At 29.2% G+C, this 15,874-nt stretch overlaps 1 protein-coding gene across 11 annotated transcripts in view; it reads left to right on the forward strand.

Annotated features, from left to right (window-relative positions):
- LOC107447246 (sperm-specific sodium:proton exchanger) overlaps positions 1-15,874 on the forward strand; it is a 49,435-nt gene that overhangs the window by 1,702 nt on the left and 31,859 nt on the right. For 9 of the 11 annotated variants that reach the window (XR_015433691.1, XR_015433690.1, XM_087163716.1 and 6 more), the window contains exons 3-11: positions 160-414; positions 1,230-1,370; positions 4,929-5,045; positions 6,662-6,932; positions 8,732-8,875; positions 9,764-9,935; positions 10,594-10,675; positions 11,766-11,944; positions 14,064-14,210. Coding sequence is in view for 9 of the 11 variants with exons in the window: in XM_087163716.1 (XP_087019842.1) it covers positions 160-414; positions 1,230-1,370; positions 4,929-5,045; positions 6,662-6,932; positions 8,732-8,875; positions 9,764-9,935; positions 10,594-10,675; positions 11,766-11,944; positions 14,064-14,210 (1,508 nt within the window). In the remaining 2 variants the exon portion in view is untranslated. The remainder of the gene's footprint in view (positions 1-159; positions 415-1,229; positions 1,371-4,928; positions 5,046-6,661; positions 6,933-8,731; positions 8,876-9,763; positions 9,936-10,593; positions 10,676-11,765; positions 11,945-14,063; positions 14,211-15,874) is intronic. The other 2 variants (XM_087163717.1, XM_087163718.1) reach the window with 2 other exon arrangements.

The raw sequence follows: 15,874 nt of genomic DNA on the forward strand, positions 1-15,874 counted from the left end.
TTCTTTTCTTTAATTTCCACAATTAAAGGTTGTAAAACTTTAGAATAAACTTCAGTTTAATAATAGATGTGTTACATTGTTTTTTTCATGCGTTTTAAAAAATGTGTTATGTATATAAACATGTATAATTATATTTAATGTTTATGTATTTTTTAACAGTAATTATTGACTTTGGTTCCAAGAAATTTAATTTTCCTTATACTGTGAGCTGTTTCATATTTGGAGCTTGCATAGGACTCTTGGATTTATACAGCAAGTTTATACATAGTTTTACACTTGTGGCGAGAATGAACCCCAGTGACATAATGCTTCTGTTCCTGCCATTTCTAGTTTTTGAATCCTCATTTAATATGAATCCACACATGTTTAAAAAAGCTTTACCTCAATCTTTAGTGGTTGCCATTCCAGGAACAGGTAAAATTTATTTTAATTTATGTGCTTATCATATTGTACAATTATATTATTTCCTTTGTGCCAAAGTGAAACTTTTATTTTGAAAGTTTTTCTTCTATTTTATTATTTTTTAAAAAGTTTTGATAGACCACAAAATTTGAAAAATGTTTAGTTGGTTGTACGCTTAATTGGTACATTTTGCATTTTACCTGAAAGTTATTGAAATAGAAAATATACAGTAAATTTTTTCTCTAAGATCAATTTAGTTTCTTTTTTAAATTTTAACTTTAATACTATTTGTTAAATTTAATTTTCTTCGTGAATCTATTTATTTATTTTTGTCTTCATCTCTTTCAACCTTTGCATCAAAATAACATATTTCTAATTGTAAATTATAATGTGTTAAAAAGGTATTTATATATAGAGGGAGGCTACTTAATGATTTTCTAAATTGGTCAGAAAATGTATTAATTTTCATTTTGAACCTACGTAGTATTTTTTTAAAAATTGAAATTCAAAAGTTTATCTTCATATTGAATGATATATAAGCTAATGATGATGTATATTTTTAAAAAATATTTTTTTGTATTTATACTAGCTCAATGACATGCTATTTTTGGTTGGGGGGGGGGGCGCATAGGTTGCTCATCAATGTATTACAGTATTAGTGGTTAAACTTGCTATAGGGTAAAATATAGGTAGAGCATTTTCAATTATCCAAAGCTAATTTAAGAATATTTCAACATTTTGACCTGGAAGAATTAACTACATCGCTTAAAGCATATGTATCACCACAGTATATAAATATGTTGTTAATATTTTTTTTAAAATTTCAGTATTCTGTTCTGTTTTGAATGGTGTTTTTGCAAAATATACTCTTTCCTATTATAATTGGAGTTGGCTTACTTCTTTTCTATTTGGTTCAATCGTGAGTGCAAGTGATCCTGTGGCTGTTGTTGATCTCTTGCATGAAATGCGTAAGTGCATATTCAAAGTTTGTTTTAATTTAAAAAATATCCGTTAGAAAATTAATAAGAAATTTAAAATTAATGTTATTTACTTTATTTCTTAATTCTTTTATGATTATTTAAATACTTAAAGGGGAAAATCAGTAAAAGTTTAAAAAAATAAGTAAAAAAAAAGCATTTTTTTTTTTTTTTTTTTAGTTTAGTTTTTGTTAGTTTTTTTAGTTTACCTTTTAAGATTCTTGTACCAAAATATTGATTTTGGTAAAGGTTATAGTTAATATGCTAAGTGTGGCGCATGTGAACTTGTATGTTTAGTTGATTAATATATTTGCTCACTCCTATCGAAACATTTTAGTTAGATACTTTCATTTTAACAATTTTATTGAAATAGTTTGTTTAAATTGTGTAAGAAACAGAATTACAATCTGCTTTCTATATAAATAGTTGAAATCGCAACTTATTTAGCTGTAATATTTTATAATGAAGATTGCAAAGATTATTGATAGTTTTGGAACTATTAGCAATAAATGTAGGCCCAGAATATAGGTAAACAGAAAATATAGGTAATCAAAATGAAAATGACTGCAGAATTTCAGCTGTTACTTTGAAAACATATGAGGGTAGATTGACAAGAAAAAAAGCTATGTACTAGCACTTGAGATTGCTGAAAATGATGAAGAAGAAGCATCTTATAGACCTGGTATTGATGCATTATAGTTAGTTGCAAAATTGTACATATTTAGTTGGATTATTGATCACAAAACTTAAAATGCAATTTATTCAAAACACAATTATGTTTCTCTTACTTGCGATATCTCTAACTAACTCAATTTTCAACTGATTTACTTCAATTTTGACGTGATGTTCATACGAAATATAGTTTTGTTTGCGCTTAAGGATTTTTAATTGGTTTAACTGCTTTTGAGTATAACATGAAAACTTAGCTTATTTTATGTCATTTTTTAAATTGTTTTTTCAAAACACTGTAATTTTGTAAAAAAAAAAATATTTTTTAAAAATCCTATGTGCAACAAAAACTACATTCTTGTAGTTTAAAAAAATCAAAATGGCATCAAATTTTGATGATTTTTTTTCAACTTACGAGTACAGCATGTAGTGGATAATTTAAAAAAAAATAAGTTGTAATCATTGTATTATATAAGTGTTAATTTTTTAAAAAATTTTATATTTGTGATTAAATTTTTATAACATGATAAAATGAAGATTGATTAAAATATGAACATTGAGATAAAAAAATTTATTAAGTTCGCCAGATCCTTTACATTATTTCATCACATTAGAAAGAAATTAGTTTGTTTTTAGTTAAAACTACTCAGACATCAATAGAAGACAGGCTAAAAAATACAAAAAAGTTCAAAAAAGTAGGCTATGTAATAGTATTACACTTTTGTCTTTAAAACAGCTATAACTTTTTTAATGCATATAAAATACAAGCTCACTATTATGAAAATAAAATTTTTATTTGACATATTGTGATTTGTACATATGAACCCTAGAAACACTGTCATTTTGGTCATAAAAAGAAAGTATGGTTTGTGTTTTCTTCTAAAGTTACAAAGATATGTATAGAGCCAGAATGAATGTCTGCATTTAGCTTATATGTTCTACTGTAAGAAACCTTAAGGAAATTTTAAACTTTCAGTTATATTCAACATTTTAATTTAAAAAAAAATTGCATTAATTTTGTAGCATAGAGTTAAAAAAGCAATAATTTTAATATTTCAAAGTCCTATCCAGTGCCATAAATTAAAAATAGAATACTTTTATAACTTTTGATCTAATGACCAGATTTTCACATACTAATGGTAATCAATGATTTAATGGGCCAACTTTAAATATTCCTATTGATTTGTTCACATAATATTTTAAGTTAAAAAATCAGACTAAAAAATGTGTTTACTCTAAATTTTTTTTCAGTTTTCGATTTTTGACTTTTAAAATATGGTGAGAAGAGGCAATTTCGAAAATATTTTCCCAATTATTTTAGTCAGGAATGTAGATGAAAGTTTTGACATCTTTCTGTTAATTTTATTTTTTTCATATTCAGTTATAGCTTTGAAACTGTTTCAGCAAATCAAAGAAATTTTTCACACAATTATAGAACTCGTATATCTTAAGATAATTATGTGTAAATTAAAGTCTTTTAGTATTACTTATAATTTTTTTATTAGTTAATGTAATAGCGTAAATTTTTTTTTATTGTCAACTATGCACATTTTTACGCCATTAATTTAAAGCAAGTAAATTGAACTCAATGAATTAAAGTTATGAGCAGGAAAATTATAAATATCTAACTTTTTTCAAATTTTATTTCGATGCTTTTTTATTTTAAAACCGTAGTTGAAAAGCCAAATGAATTTTTGGGTTTTTGACTGCTATTGTTCAATGCCGTCACCTTGTAATTTTGAACCTAATCCAGAAAACAAGGGAACTTTTGGATTGGAAGTATTGAGAGAAATTTGTCTTCGTGGAGGACGTTTTGATGGAATTAAGCCGCATTTGCGTTACATGGAGAGGAAAATGACGGTTAGCCTGACCGCAAAGCAACTCTAACTGTTGAGCTGTCTACCACCGAGGATATTTTATGTCAGCCGGGTGCAGAATTTGTATCAACCAGCCATCGCTGGGATTCGAACCAAATACACTTCATTGAAAGGTGAACACACTATCCCCTTAGCCCTCTCGGCTCTTTTTAAAATTTCATAGTTTAGAAGAATCACCTCTTGAAATTTCATTTTTGGCCAGAGCAACAATAGCTCCATGACAAAGATGGCCCTTCAAAGAACTTCCATAAGCCTAGAGCGGTTGATTATCACCCAGAATCCCCTCTAACAGAGCGTAAAATCATGTAAGAATAAACTGTTGAAAATAATTACTTTTTACAATTGTAAATAGTACAGTCAATACAGCCATTAACAATTGAAGTTAGTGGAATTTTTCAAATTTGTAGTTAACAAATGTTGTCGATTTCAAACTATTGTTCGATATTACAGATTTGCATACAATAGTTTAGAATTATGTACAATTTGTTTACCTTTTAATTCAACATATTATTTTTACCATTATGAAAGTAACACTTTTATTTTTGATGTAATAAATTTTGTATAAACAAATTTTTTAATTGTGTGCGTTTTTTTAACTTTGGTTCGTTTAAACAGTTTCAGTGATTTGAAAAAAATAGCATAAAGTAGATGCATTAAGGGTACCAAACTTAACTATTGAAAACAGATTTCTGCTTTCCCCCGATACATTGAGGATTAAATTGAACATGACAAAAAATTGGTATGTTCATACAGAGAAATAAGGTTTTTTATTTATTTATTTATTTTTATATCTGATTTTGTAATTTAAAAATGTACTTTGCTCAAATTTACATATTTAAGGTTAACCCCTTGAAACATTAAGATTGGATCTTAGTATATGACAATCTGATCATTAGATCAAAACTTATTAAAGTGTTTGGTTTTTTCCCCTTATAATTTTAAATAAAATACAATTTTTAAAACTAAATTAAATCGTAGATTAAGTTTAATGTTTTTTTTATAGGAATGCCCCATTCATTCATAATGCTAGTTGAAAGTGAGAGTTTGTTGAATGATGGTATTTCAATTTTACTTTATGAAAAACTATCGTACCAAATAATTTCTCCTGGAAAAATGAACAGTAAGTAGAATATCGTATATTTTCTCCAATTTTGTACTTAAGATTAATTATTTAGGTATTTCTTCATCGTGTTTTAAAAATTTACTGTGCTACCAAATTTTTATTATAAATTATAATTTACTGATCTATAAAGGTACTAAAAGAGCAATGTTCCTTTAAAAGTAAGAGGAAATTATTTTTAAATGATAATTTGATGCTCTTTTGAAAAGAATAAGTGAAGACTTATTTTCGTTAAAAATTTTTATTTGAAAGTTCTTGAACATTCAAATTAAAATAAAAATTAAAAGTTTTCTTTTCATAATTTCAAATATTTTATTTTTCCTTCATTGTGCACAAAATTTATGGAGAAAAAAAAAACGAGCACATGATTATCTCTTGTTCTGCAACTAATGACTTATTTTTTCATGTTAACATATAATCTTACTATTTCAAGAAGCAATATTAAATATGTAAATTAACTTACGCTATTTAATGAAATTCAATTAACTGTGACAATGGCTTACTGATAATAATGAATTATGAATAAACATTGGCTTCCTGGTCCCTCGACAATATGATTGGTCCAGAGCCATGGTGGCTAAGGATGTGACCAAAACTTGAATCCCAGTGATGTCTGGTCCATATGAATCCCACACCCGGCTCACATTGACCATAGTGCTGACGAACAGACATACTCTCAGTAGTAGACGGATCATGGATTCGAGTCCTCTTGTCTTCAAGCTGACCGTGGGAGGTTTTCACGTTTTTCCTCTTCATGTAATGCAATTGTTGGTTAGTTCCATCAAAAAGTCCTCCATGAAGGCAAATTTCCCCTAATACTTGATTCAGGAGTTTCCTTGTCTTCTGAATTGGGTTCGAAAGTACAAGGCTACAAAAATGAACATTAGTAGTAGTTGTAAATTAAAAATAGGGTCAACTGTTCAACGGCGGTTATAGAATAAAATATAATTTTTCCGCTCAAAGTTTATTTCTAAAGTAATACTCTTCTTACAAACTAAGGTAGACAACGTTAAAGAGCACAAAAATATTATTAAAAGCAGACAGCTGTTTCGGATGCTGAAAGGGCAACCTTCATCAGTACAACAGATGCACTGATGAAGGTTGCCCTTTGAGCATCCGAAACAGCTGTCTGCTTTTAATAATATTTTTGTGCTCTTTAACGTTGTCTACCTTAGTTTGTATTTTAGCACAAAGGTCGCCCAAACTAATGTTCTTAGTATTCAAGTAAATGTAACTATAAATTATAAACCTACTGTATGCTACTAAAAGAAATAAAAAATTGATATGATCAAGAGAGAGAAAAATTATTTATCTGAAATTTTTGCTTAATTTTTTTGAAGGAATTATTCTTTCATTTATTTAATATTCTAATAATATTCCTTTTTGCAAGCATGTATATCCTCAATTGTTGATTTAGGTTCTGGTGGACCACTTAGATTTAATTTCTTTCATCCTGGTCCACCTTTGATTGTTCAGAATAAGTTTTCATATTCCATGTTTTTCCAACTCGTAGATCTTAAGAATCGTTATATGTACTAAATGTACACATAGACCAAATGTATGTGCTTATTTATTTTTTTATTTTTATGAAGAATAAAATAGTTGTACAATTTTAGTTGCAGAAATAATTTGGGACTTCATCAAGACCAGTATTGGAGCACCATTAATAGGTTATTTTTTTGGTAAAATTAGTGATCGAATGTTACAGTGTGTATACATCAGTCCTGTTTCTGAGATGTCTATGACTCTTATTATGGCATACATAACTTATTTTGTTGCTGAATATGCTTTTGGTGTTTCTTCTGTACTGGCAGTGCTACTTTTTGGCATGACCCTTAGTGCCAACAAGATGTCCATCAGTCCTGAGAGTGAAAATTTAATTCAAATGTGAGTATATTTAGTACTATTTTATGTAAAAAAATATTTTTCCCAGTGAAGTTTAACCTTAGTTCTTGCTGCTGATCGCTATTGTAACAAGTCTTTTCATTTGGAGACAAAAATAACAATTATGTTGCAAGAGCTGAAAAAATTTTTTTAGTAAAAAAAATATTTTCTATTGCATGGGTGTTTAATTAGGTGGGAACAACAGGGTGCGTAGCGTTTTTAAAAAGTGCTTAAAGGTGCTTATTTTCGATTTACTTTTTTAAAAGCCATTAAAGGTGCTTTTTTTATTCGGAGTTTGTAAAAAGTGCTTAATTTTCTATCTTTTAAAAACAGATTTTTTTTCTTTGTCGTGTCGATTGTCGTTCTAAATAACAAAAAATGCATGATTTTTATTATTTTCTCTGTAATATTTATCAGAAGCTAGTTATTTTATCATTATTATGTATTGTTTTTGTATTTTATTGATTTTATGTTTTTAAATTAAGAAATTTTAACGATAGAATTTTTTTTTTATTACTGTACAGATCCTAATTATGATTTATTTTTTGGAAAGTGTTAAAAAATATTTTTTGAGTGCTTAAAAAGTACTTAAAAGTTTCTTATTTTTTGCGGAAAAATCTGGCTATGCACCTTGTTTAAGCTACTGCATGAAATCGTGTGTAATATCTTACCACTCCCTCTTTATTTAATTCAAGGATGTCCATGATCACTTTATATTCTACTATTATCAAATGTATCACATTCAGGGACCCAAAAATAGCCGTGTTCTATTAATCTGAGGTAGACTACCAGAATTGCATTGGGACCACCATAAAATAATAATCAATGGTCCTTTAGACCAGCAATAAATAACCATATCTATTGAGTGTAAAATAATGGTATGCCCTTTTAGTTTTTGTTCTTTTTTTGCTTGATGTTTTGACCTGTACTTCTGTTACAAAATCTTTGGTTAGTAATTTTTCTTCATAATTTTAAATATTACTGTATTTTTTTACTGTAAAAAAGTCGTATTTTAAAAATTTGATTCTCAGAAACTGTTTGACCAATTACGCTTAAATTTTATATTTTGCCATGTAAAATTACTTTCTTTAAAATCGTATAAAAAAAATTTACTCCTTATAGTTCAAACTTTTTTCAATTATTATCGAATAAAATGATAAAAAATACTAAATATTTACTTAAAGTTATTCAAAGTTATTATTATATTTATTTAAACAAATTTTATAGTTGTGTGCAAAAATTTTTCGATTCGCTTAAAAAGCTTTTGAGATATGGGAAAATAGGTAAAACGTAAAAATTACTTAAGGATAACTTAAAAATAGCTTCAAGGAGTTTGAATTTTGGACTGTACTCCTGACCAAACTATTGGAACCATATTTTCTAGATTTCAGCTACCCCTTCTATTTTGAGGGACAGCAATCAGAATCCATCAACAAAAAAAGTATGTTTATTCAAAGAAAGTACATTTTTGTGTCTGATTTCATATCTTAAAATATCGTCCGCACTAAGTAGCTAGCATATTTAAGGTCACCCTTTTGAACCGTTAAGTTTGAGTCATAGAACGTGAAAATCCGATCATTAGATCGAAAGTTATTCGGGTGGTCTTTTTTTTCTTGTGCACTGTACATTAAGTTTTATATTATACAAGCTTGCTCTGCTATATATACTGCACAGTCAAATGTTTTCATTGGCGATCTAATGTACTAAACAGTTGTTTATGTTTCATTTGTTCATTTCCTTATACATATTTTGCTTAATATATGATTTTTTTATATTTCTTCTTTTTTTTCCTTATGTTTTAGTTACTGGAAAATATTGAATATTTTTGCCAATACTTTGATTTTTGTCTTTGCTGGAGTAATAATTAGTGTTTATGTAGCAGAATATCATGACCTCTGGGATACAATATTTATTTTGATTACATATTTTGGGATAAACATCATAAGGTTAGTTAATTCTGTTTATCTTTTATCATTTTTAACTTATTGTAAACTGTGTTCTGAAATGAAAAGAAATCAAGCACACTCTGACTATATCTCTTTGTCAATGTCCCAAAGTCTTGTTTATGAGAGAAATAATTTTTATTCATTCTATAGAGATATTTTAATAACATAATGTTTTAACCTTTTGCTTTAATAAAATTTTTTTACACTTATTGTTAATTAAATAATTATCGAGTCCATTACTCTTCATTCAAGTCAATATTTGATGTTTTATGTTTAGTCGCATTTGTTATTTTCCCTTGTCAATCATTCACAATTAAAGATGCCATATAAAATGTAAGGTTCTACTATATTAGCAGGGTGCGTAGCGTTTTTAAAACGTGCTTAAAGGTGCTTATCTTCGATTTTCGTTTTTTAAAAGCCCTTAAAGTTGCTTTTTTCATTGGGTGTTTTTAAAAAATGCTTAATTTTCCCTATTTTAAAATGAGATTTTTCTTTTACTATGTTGATTTTTGCTTTGAATCATGCAAAAAGACTCAGTTCACTTTGTTCTATTTAACGTTTTCATAATTAATTCAACCCTATTCTATTTCGGCATATTGTCAGTCCATAGCGTATGAAAATGCCATTCGTTTTACATGATTCAAAATTTCATGATTTTTGACAATTGTCAAAAACAATGCCGAAAGGTATATTTTTTTGACATGATGGTTAAAACAAGATAAAACCGTCAATTGTCAAAAACTTTCCAAAAGTGCTTAAAAATATTTTTTGAGTGCTTAAAAGGTGCTTATTTTTTGTTGAATAATTTTGCTACCCACTCTGATTAAGAAACTGTTTAGCAAAAGAAGATATATTTTTCCCAGATTTTAATTTTGGGCAATATTTCAGGTTTCTCATGGTTATTATTTTTTATCCAATTTTGTATTGGACAGGATATAGCTTGACATACCAAGAAAGTATTATTCTTGCTTGGAGTGGACTGCGTAGTGGCTTTTGCCTAACATTAGCTTTATTGGTTGCTTTTGATCCTGAATTTCCCGAATCTGAGAATGCTAGCAAGGTAACATTAAAATCTTTGTGACCTTTTTATTAAACAGTAAATACCCTAAAGTGGAAAGACTGAATGATACATTTAAACTTTTTGACTTTAGATTGCAACATAGAGTCTTCAATATTTTACAAAATATTCTATACAACTCTTTTTTAATTTTGTTATTAAAACTTTATTCTAAAAGGTAAATAAATGATTATTTAAAAAAAATGTTAATACACTTATTTAGGTAATTTTTAATTTTATTTGGTAGAATACAAACTTTGAGCGAAATCGGTTGAATAGTTTCTGAGAAATAAAATTTTAAATATACGACTTTCTTAAAATTCAATTTTTCAGGAACTATTCATCCAATTTCGCTCAAATTTTCGATTTTGCCTTGTAAAATTAAATGCTTTAAAATGATGTAATAAATTGTATTTCTTACATTCCATAATTTTTTTTTGACTATTATTAAATAAAATAATGAAAAGTTTTAAATATTTACTAAAAGTTATGTTTTGCATGGAATTATCTTTAAATAAACAAATTTTATAATTTTGTGCAAAAAATTTTCATTTTGCTTAAAGTTCTTGTGATTAAAATAAAAATGTTTTTTTTTTATGTTTATATATTTTCTTCAATTTTCTTTTGTTTTATAACATTCTTTGATTACACTTTCTTTCAGATTTTAGTGCAAGTTTCTGGAGTTATTGTTTTAACTCTTCTTGTTAATGCAAACACAGTTAAACTTATGATGAAACTTTTAAGTAGGCATATTATCTAAAGTTATTACTAAACTTAAGATATTTGTAAGAGTATTTTCTAAAATATTTCTCATTCTTAAAATATTTTAAACACCAGTTAGTTTTTAAAATCTAAATTTTTTTTTGCAATATATAAATGAATATATACTTTTTTGCAATATATACAATAAATCTTGCGCTTGATTAATCCTCTTTTTTTGACATTCTCGATTTGCAGCAATTTCTTTCTAAACCAGGGTTTCTTAATCTGTGGTTCATGGACCTCTTTGGGGTTCATGGGTCATATTTTGGGGGTCCGCCGACTACTCCTAATTTTTAAAAGGTTTGGATCAATAATATTTAAATAACATTGATCTTTTCAGCTTTACAGATGTATCACTTTTTCTAGAAGAAAAAGATAACCCAATCTTCGAAAACTTAAAAAACAAAAAAAGATTTTACATATAAATTGGCTTACCTTTCAGATATTTTTAACCACATAAACGATGTAAGTCTTACAATTCAAGGGCCTGATATCACCATTATGGATGTAACTGAGAAATTACAAGTTCCATCCAAAAGTTCTCCACCAAAGCTAGTTTGTCCCAATGCTTGATCCAGGAGCTCTCTTGTCTTCTGGGTTGGGCTCAAAATTACAAGGCTACAGAGTTGAACATTGATAGTAGTAAAATCCCCCGGATGCCCCCTTACGGGGACGGGAAGGGTTTAAGCTTGTTATTGATAGTGGTAAACTCAGAATTGACTCGGTTGTTAAAGCTGGTTTTAAAATAAAATAAAATTTCTATCTTTAGTGATAGAAGTATTTAACATCTCCCTAATGCATTTTAAATTTAAAAATTAAAATACATTGTTACTTATATAGTAAAAATGTGAAAAGATGTATTGTAGCTAAAGAGAAAAATTTTGTAGGCGGAAAAATTTCACTTAAAATGTCTAGTTTCTAGAAACAATATCTTTAGAATAATTGCATCATTTTACGTAAAAGTAAAACTAAATACTTTTATAATTAAAATATGGAAAACAAAATTCTTATGTATGTAAATAAACGATTGTTAAATTAAATTATTTGTTAAGCTTTTTTTTTCTATGTTAGGATTCAAACAACTGACATTTGTGGATCGATTGTCAATGGGTAATGCATTAATAAGTGCTACTGATATAAGAGATAAATCTATTAGAGGCTGCAAGCGGGATTGGAAATATGGTAGAGCTGATTGGAATTGGCTGTTGCAAAAAACTTGTATGCATGATCCTTATAAAGGTGGTTTGTATGTAAGTACACAAAAGTTTTATTTTTTCCTTTAATGATACTTTTTAAAAATATTTAAGTAAGTCACCAATCTTTTAAATCTGTTTTGCCCACCAATATAAGAGAATAAACTTTAAGAGTTGAATTTTTCCAAGATGTTTTCTTAGCTCCAAATAACCAACACTATTGCCTTCATTATTCAAATGTTGTTGTCTTATGCCATTTGTCAAATACTAACAAGCCTATTTTTAAGGCAGAGGGGTTCGCTTCTTTTTTTCAGTGGTGCCATCTATGGCCACAAATTCGATTTCTACCACACACATATGTCCCAGCCCATTTTACATGAAGGACACATTCACACACCATTCACCCATCCGCAGATCATAATTTTGACCTGAACCAGAGCATGGTCTGTATCCGATCCAGTGCCCCCAGAGGTATTGATTTGTTATGAGAACTTGGAGGACTTATGACCCTGACAGATTTAGCATGCTTCAGTAACCATTTTGTACACAGAAAGTTTTCAGCCGACAGGATCGAACTCATGATCTTGGACATAGGCTGAACGCTCTTCCATCCCGGCCTTCATTATTCAAATAAAATACATGAATTAAAAAAATCTATTATTTAATAGCTAGTGCACAACTCTTTCTAAAATTGCATTTTAACTTAATTACACTCTTTTAATTTAAAACAATGTTTATAACCCTATTAAATTATTACCGATATTATATCTTACTGTTTTCCCCTTACATTTCATCTATTCATAAGGTAAATATGGTTTCTAATTAAATGTATTTTATAAATAAATATTTGAGTTTTGATTTATGGCATTCATGAACACCATAATAAACTAAGCCAACTTTTTTCATTAGGGGAAGATACTTTGTTTGAATCATTTACTTATACAAATATGGAAAAATTTATTCACAATTTTCTTTTGAACCTGTTCTAATTTTCTCTTAACAACTGTTCTCTGAATTTATCAAAAATTATTATTTTTCGTTACATTTTTTAAAAATGGTAAGAAATTGACAACTTTACAAAACACTTCATTATTCGAAATGAAAAGCTTTATTTCTTTTAAAAAGGAATGGGGCAGGACTCGAAAAAACTCAGAAATTTTACCCGTCCCCGAGGACGGTTTGTCCAACAATGTACCCGTCCTCCTTTGAAACTAACCCGTCGCTTCTAAATAAATAAAAATATAATTTTCTCTTATTTATTACAAACATTTATATAAATTGCACAATGAAGTAGTAGTTACTATGATTACAAATACTAGGATTACATTATACAATAATAAAAGAAATACTAGGTTACTAATAGTAACCTATTATTTCTTTTATTAAATAATTTATTTCTTTTATGAAATAATGTAAATGACAAAGGTCAAATTATCTGGAATGACAATTTATCCGAGGGTACTGCGTTTTTTAAATGAATCAAATATGAAATTTGCCAGTTCCACGATCAACTGAATGATTTACAGAGGTTTCTGCACTGATATCTGAAAGGGGTTTTCCATTTAGGTAGATGTTCACAATTGCGTTTAACGCTTCTTGTTTAGGACCAGTAAGTAATGTGTTTTTTTGTAAGTTCATTGCTGAAAAGCCCCTTTCAACCACTGCAGTACTCCCAGACAGAGAAAACATCAATTCCACCACATGCAGTATGTTGCTGAATTTCTAGATTAGAGGTTCATTTTAGAAGTAAGGAGCTAGACTCTTGTAAGATAACAAAAATTGAAAATGTATTACGAACATTAGCGGGAAAATGGCCGTCCACGCGGACGTCGGATTCGAGAAATTTCTTTGTCCGCTGGGAATTTTTGACCGCCGAGGACGGGCAGACGGGCGGTTTTTTGAGTCCTGGAATGGGGTATAAATTATTTTGATTGATTATACTTTAATTTATGCTCCATTATAAAAGAAGTATGTTTTTATTAATTTTTTAGATCTCTTTTTCTTTACCTCTTTGGGCTTATTAATGTAAACTATTTTTCATTAATTTACGTAATATATTTCGTATATTCGTATATATATTAATATATACGTATATATATTTACGTAAGATTTTGTTTTATTAATACACATCACTGTTTAATGTCTCTCTAATTTTAGAGTGTATAAATTTTCACAGGGTGATGAAAGCTGTATGAGCAGCCTCTTTCTTCCCTATGGAACCTGCCATGAATGTGTTGATCAAACATTACCTTATGAGCCGAATGAAAATGAATTAATACAATTAAAAGTTGCCTCTTGCTGTAGAGTGTTGAGAGCTTTGAAGGTATTTTTTCAAATTTTACCAATCTTTTGACATAACTGCTAATTTTAATGTACGGCTGCTGCAATGAAAATGAGATGTTTTTCATTGTAGTTTGTTTTGCTGTTTTTGACATTGTACGAGGGCGTTTCGAAAAGTAAAGATACAATGGATCGCATTCCTTAAAAAAAGCATTTATTTAGAAAACGTCAGTTACATCTTATTAACTCGATTATTTATTATTTTTCGACATAATCACCCCCGTTATCCAAAATTGTTTAAGTCGGTGCACAAGCTTTTGTATCCCACAGTCATAGAAGATTGCCGCCTGTTGTCGGAACCACATTTCAACTTCATCTTTGATATCATCATCGTCGTGGAATGATTTTCCACCAAGATGTGACTTCAGGTAAAGGAATAAATGGAAGTCGCTGGGTGCAAGGTCCGGGCTGTATGGAGGATGGTCCAATACTTGCCATTTGAATTGTTTGAGTAGTGCTTTGGTTACGAGCGCTATGTGAGGCCGAGCGTTGTCATGAAGCAAGCGGACTCCATTTGTCAGCATTCCCCTGCGTTTGCTTTGAATTGCCCTTTGAAGACGTTTCAAAGTCTGGCAATATGCAGCAGCATTAATTGTCGTTCCGTGAGGCACAAATTCCAACAGGAGAATGCCTTGTCTGTTCTAAAAAACAGAAGCCATGATTTTTTTCGCTGAAATCGAAATTTTAAATTTCTTGGCTTTGGGTGAATTCGAATGGTGCCATTGCATTGATTGTTGCTTGGATTCAGGTGTATGGTGAAAAACCCACGTCTCGTCACCTGTCACAATGTGATCAAGGAACTCATCACCTGTTTCTGCATAGCATGTGAGGAAGTCGAGTGCAAAGCCCATCCTTTTCTTTTTGTGTTCTTCTGTTAACATTTTTGGTACCCAGCGCGCACACAATTTCCTGTACCATAACTTGACAGTCGCAACTTCATAAAGAGTTGTCATTGACACTTCCGGTATAATCTGACGCAATTCTTTCAATTTGAGACGTCTATTCGCACGAATTGCTTCCTCCGTTCTCTGAAGAAGGGCATCACAGATGGCCGACCTGTTCTTTGTTCGTCATGAATATCGGTCCTACCTTCAGAGAAATGACGACACCACTTCGTTACATTTTGTCTATTCATAACGTTCCCATAAACAGAAACAATTTCTTCGTGAATATCCGCTGCTCTCTGACCTTTTACATGAAGAAAACGTATGACGGAGCGCACTTTGCATTTGGCGGGATTCTGAATCGCCGCAGCCACTTTAAACACGACCTACTCCAACCAGAATCAACGTTGAAATGCCGAACAACCGCGAGGAAAAAGCTAACGGTTCAAGGTTAAAACCTGTGTTGCCAACTTGCTCAACAAAACTTTTCTTTTCCTCTGGCGTACGGTGTATCTTTACTTTTCGAAGCACCCTCGTATTCTATAAATGCTTATTTGGCACTAAATTTCATTACTTGTGAAATAATACTAACCCATTTTTGTTACAATGATCTTGAAATAACTAAAAATTTTACTAAGATTTTTTTAGTCTTGTTATTCTCAGGATTTGTTGATTTAAATCATGATTTAAATCAAACGATTTTTTTAAAAAAATCATTGATTTAAATCAACTGATTTTTTTATATATATGTATTGATTTAAAA

The sequence above is a fragment of the Parasteatoda tepidariorum genome, chromosome 5 (genome assembly GCF_982258835.1).
Source record: "Parasteatoda tepidariorum strain Cologne lab strain chromosome 5, Ptep-v5.0, whole genome shotgun sequence".
NCBI lineage: Eukaryota > Metazoa > Arthropoda > Arachnida > Araneae > Theridiidae > Parasteatoda > Parasteatoda tepidariorum.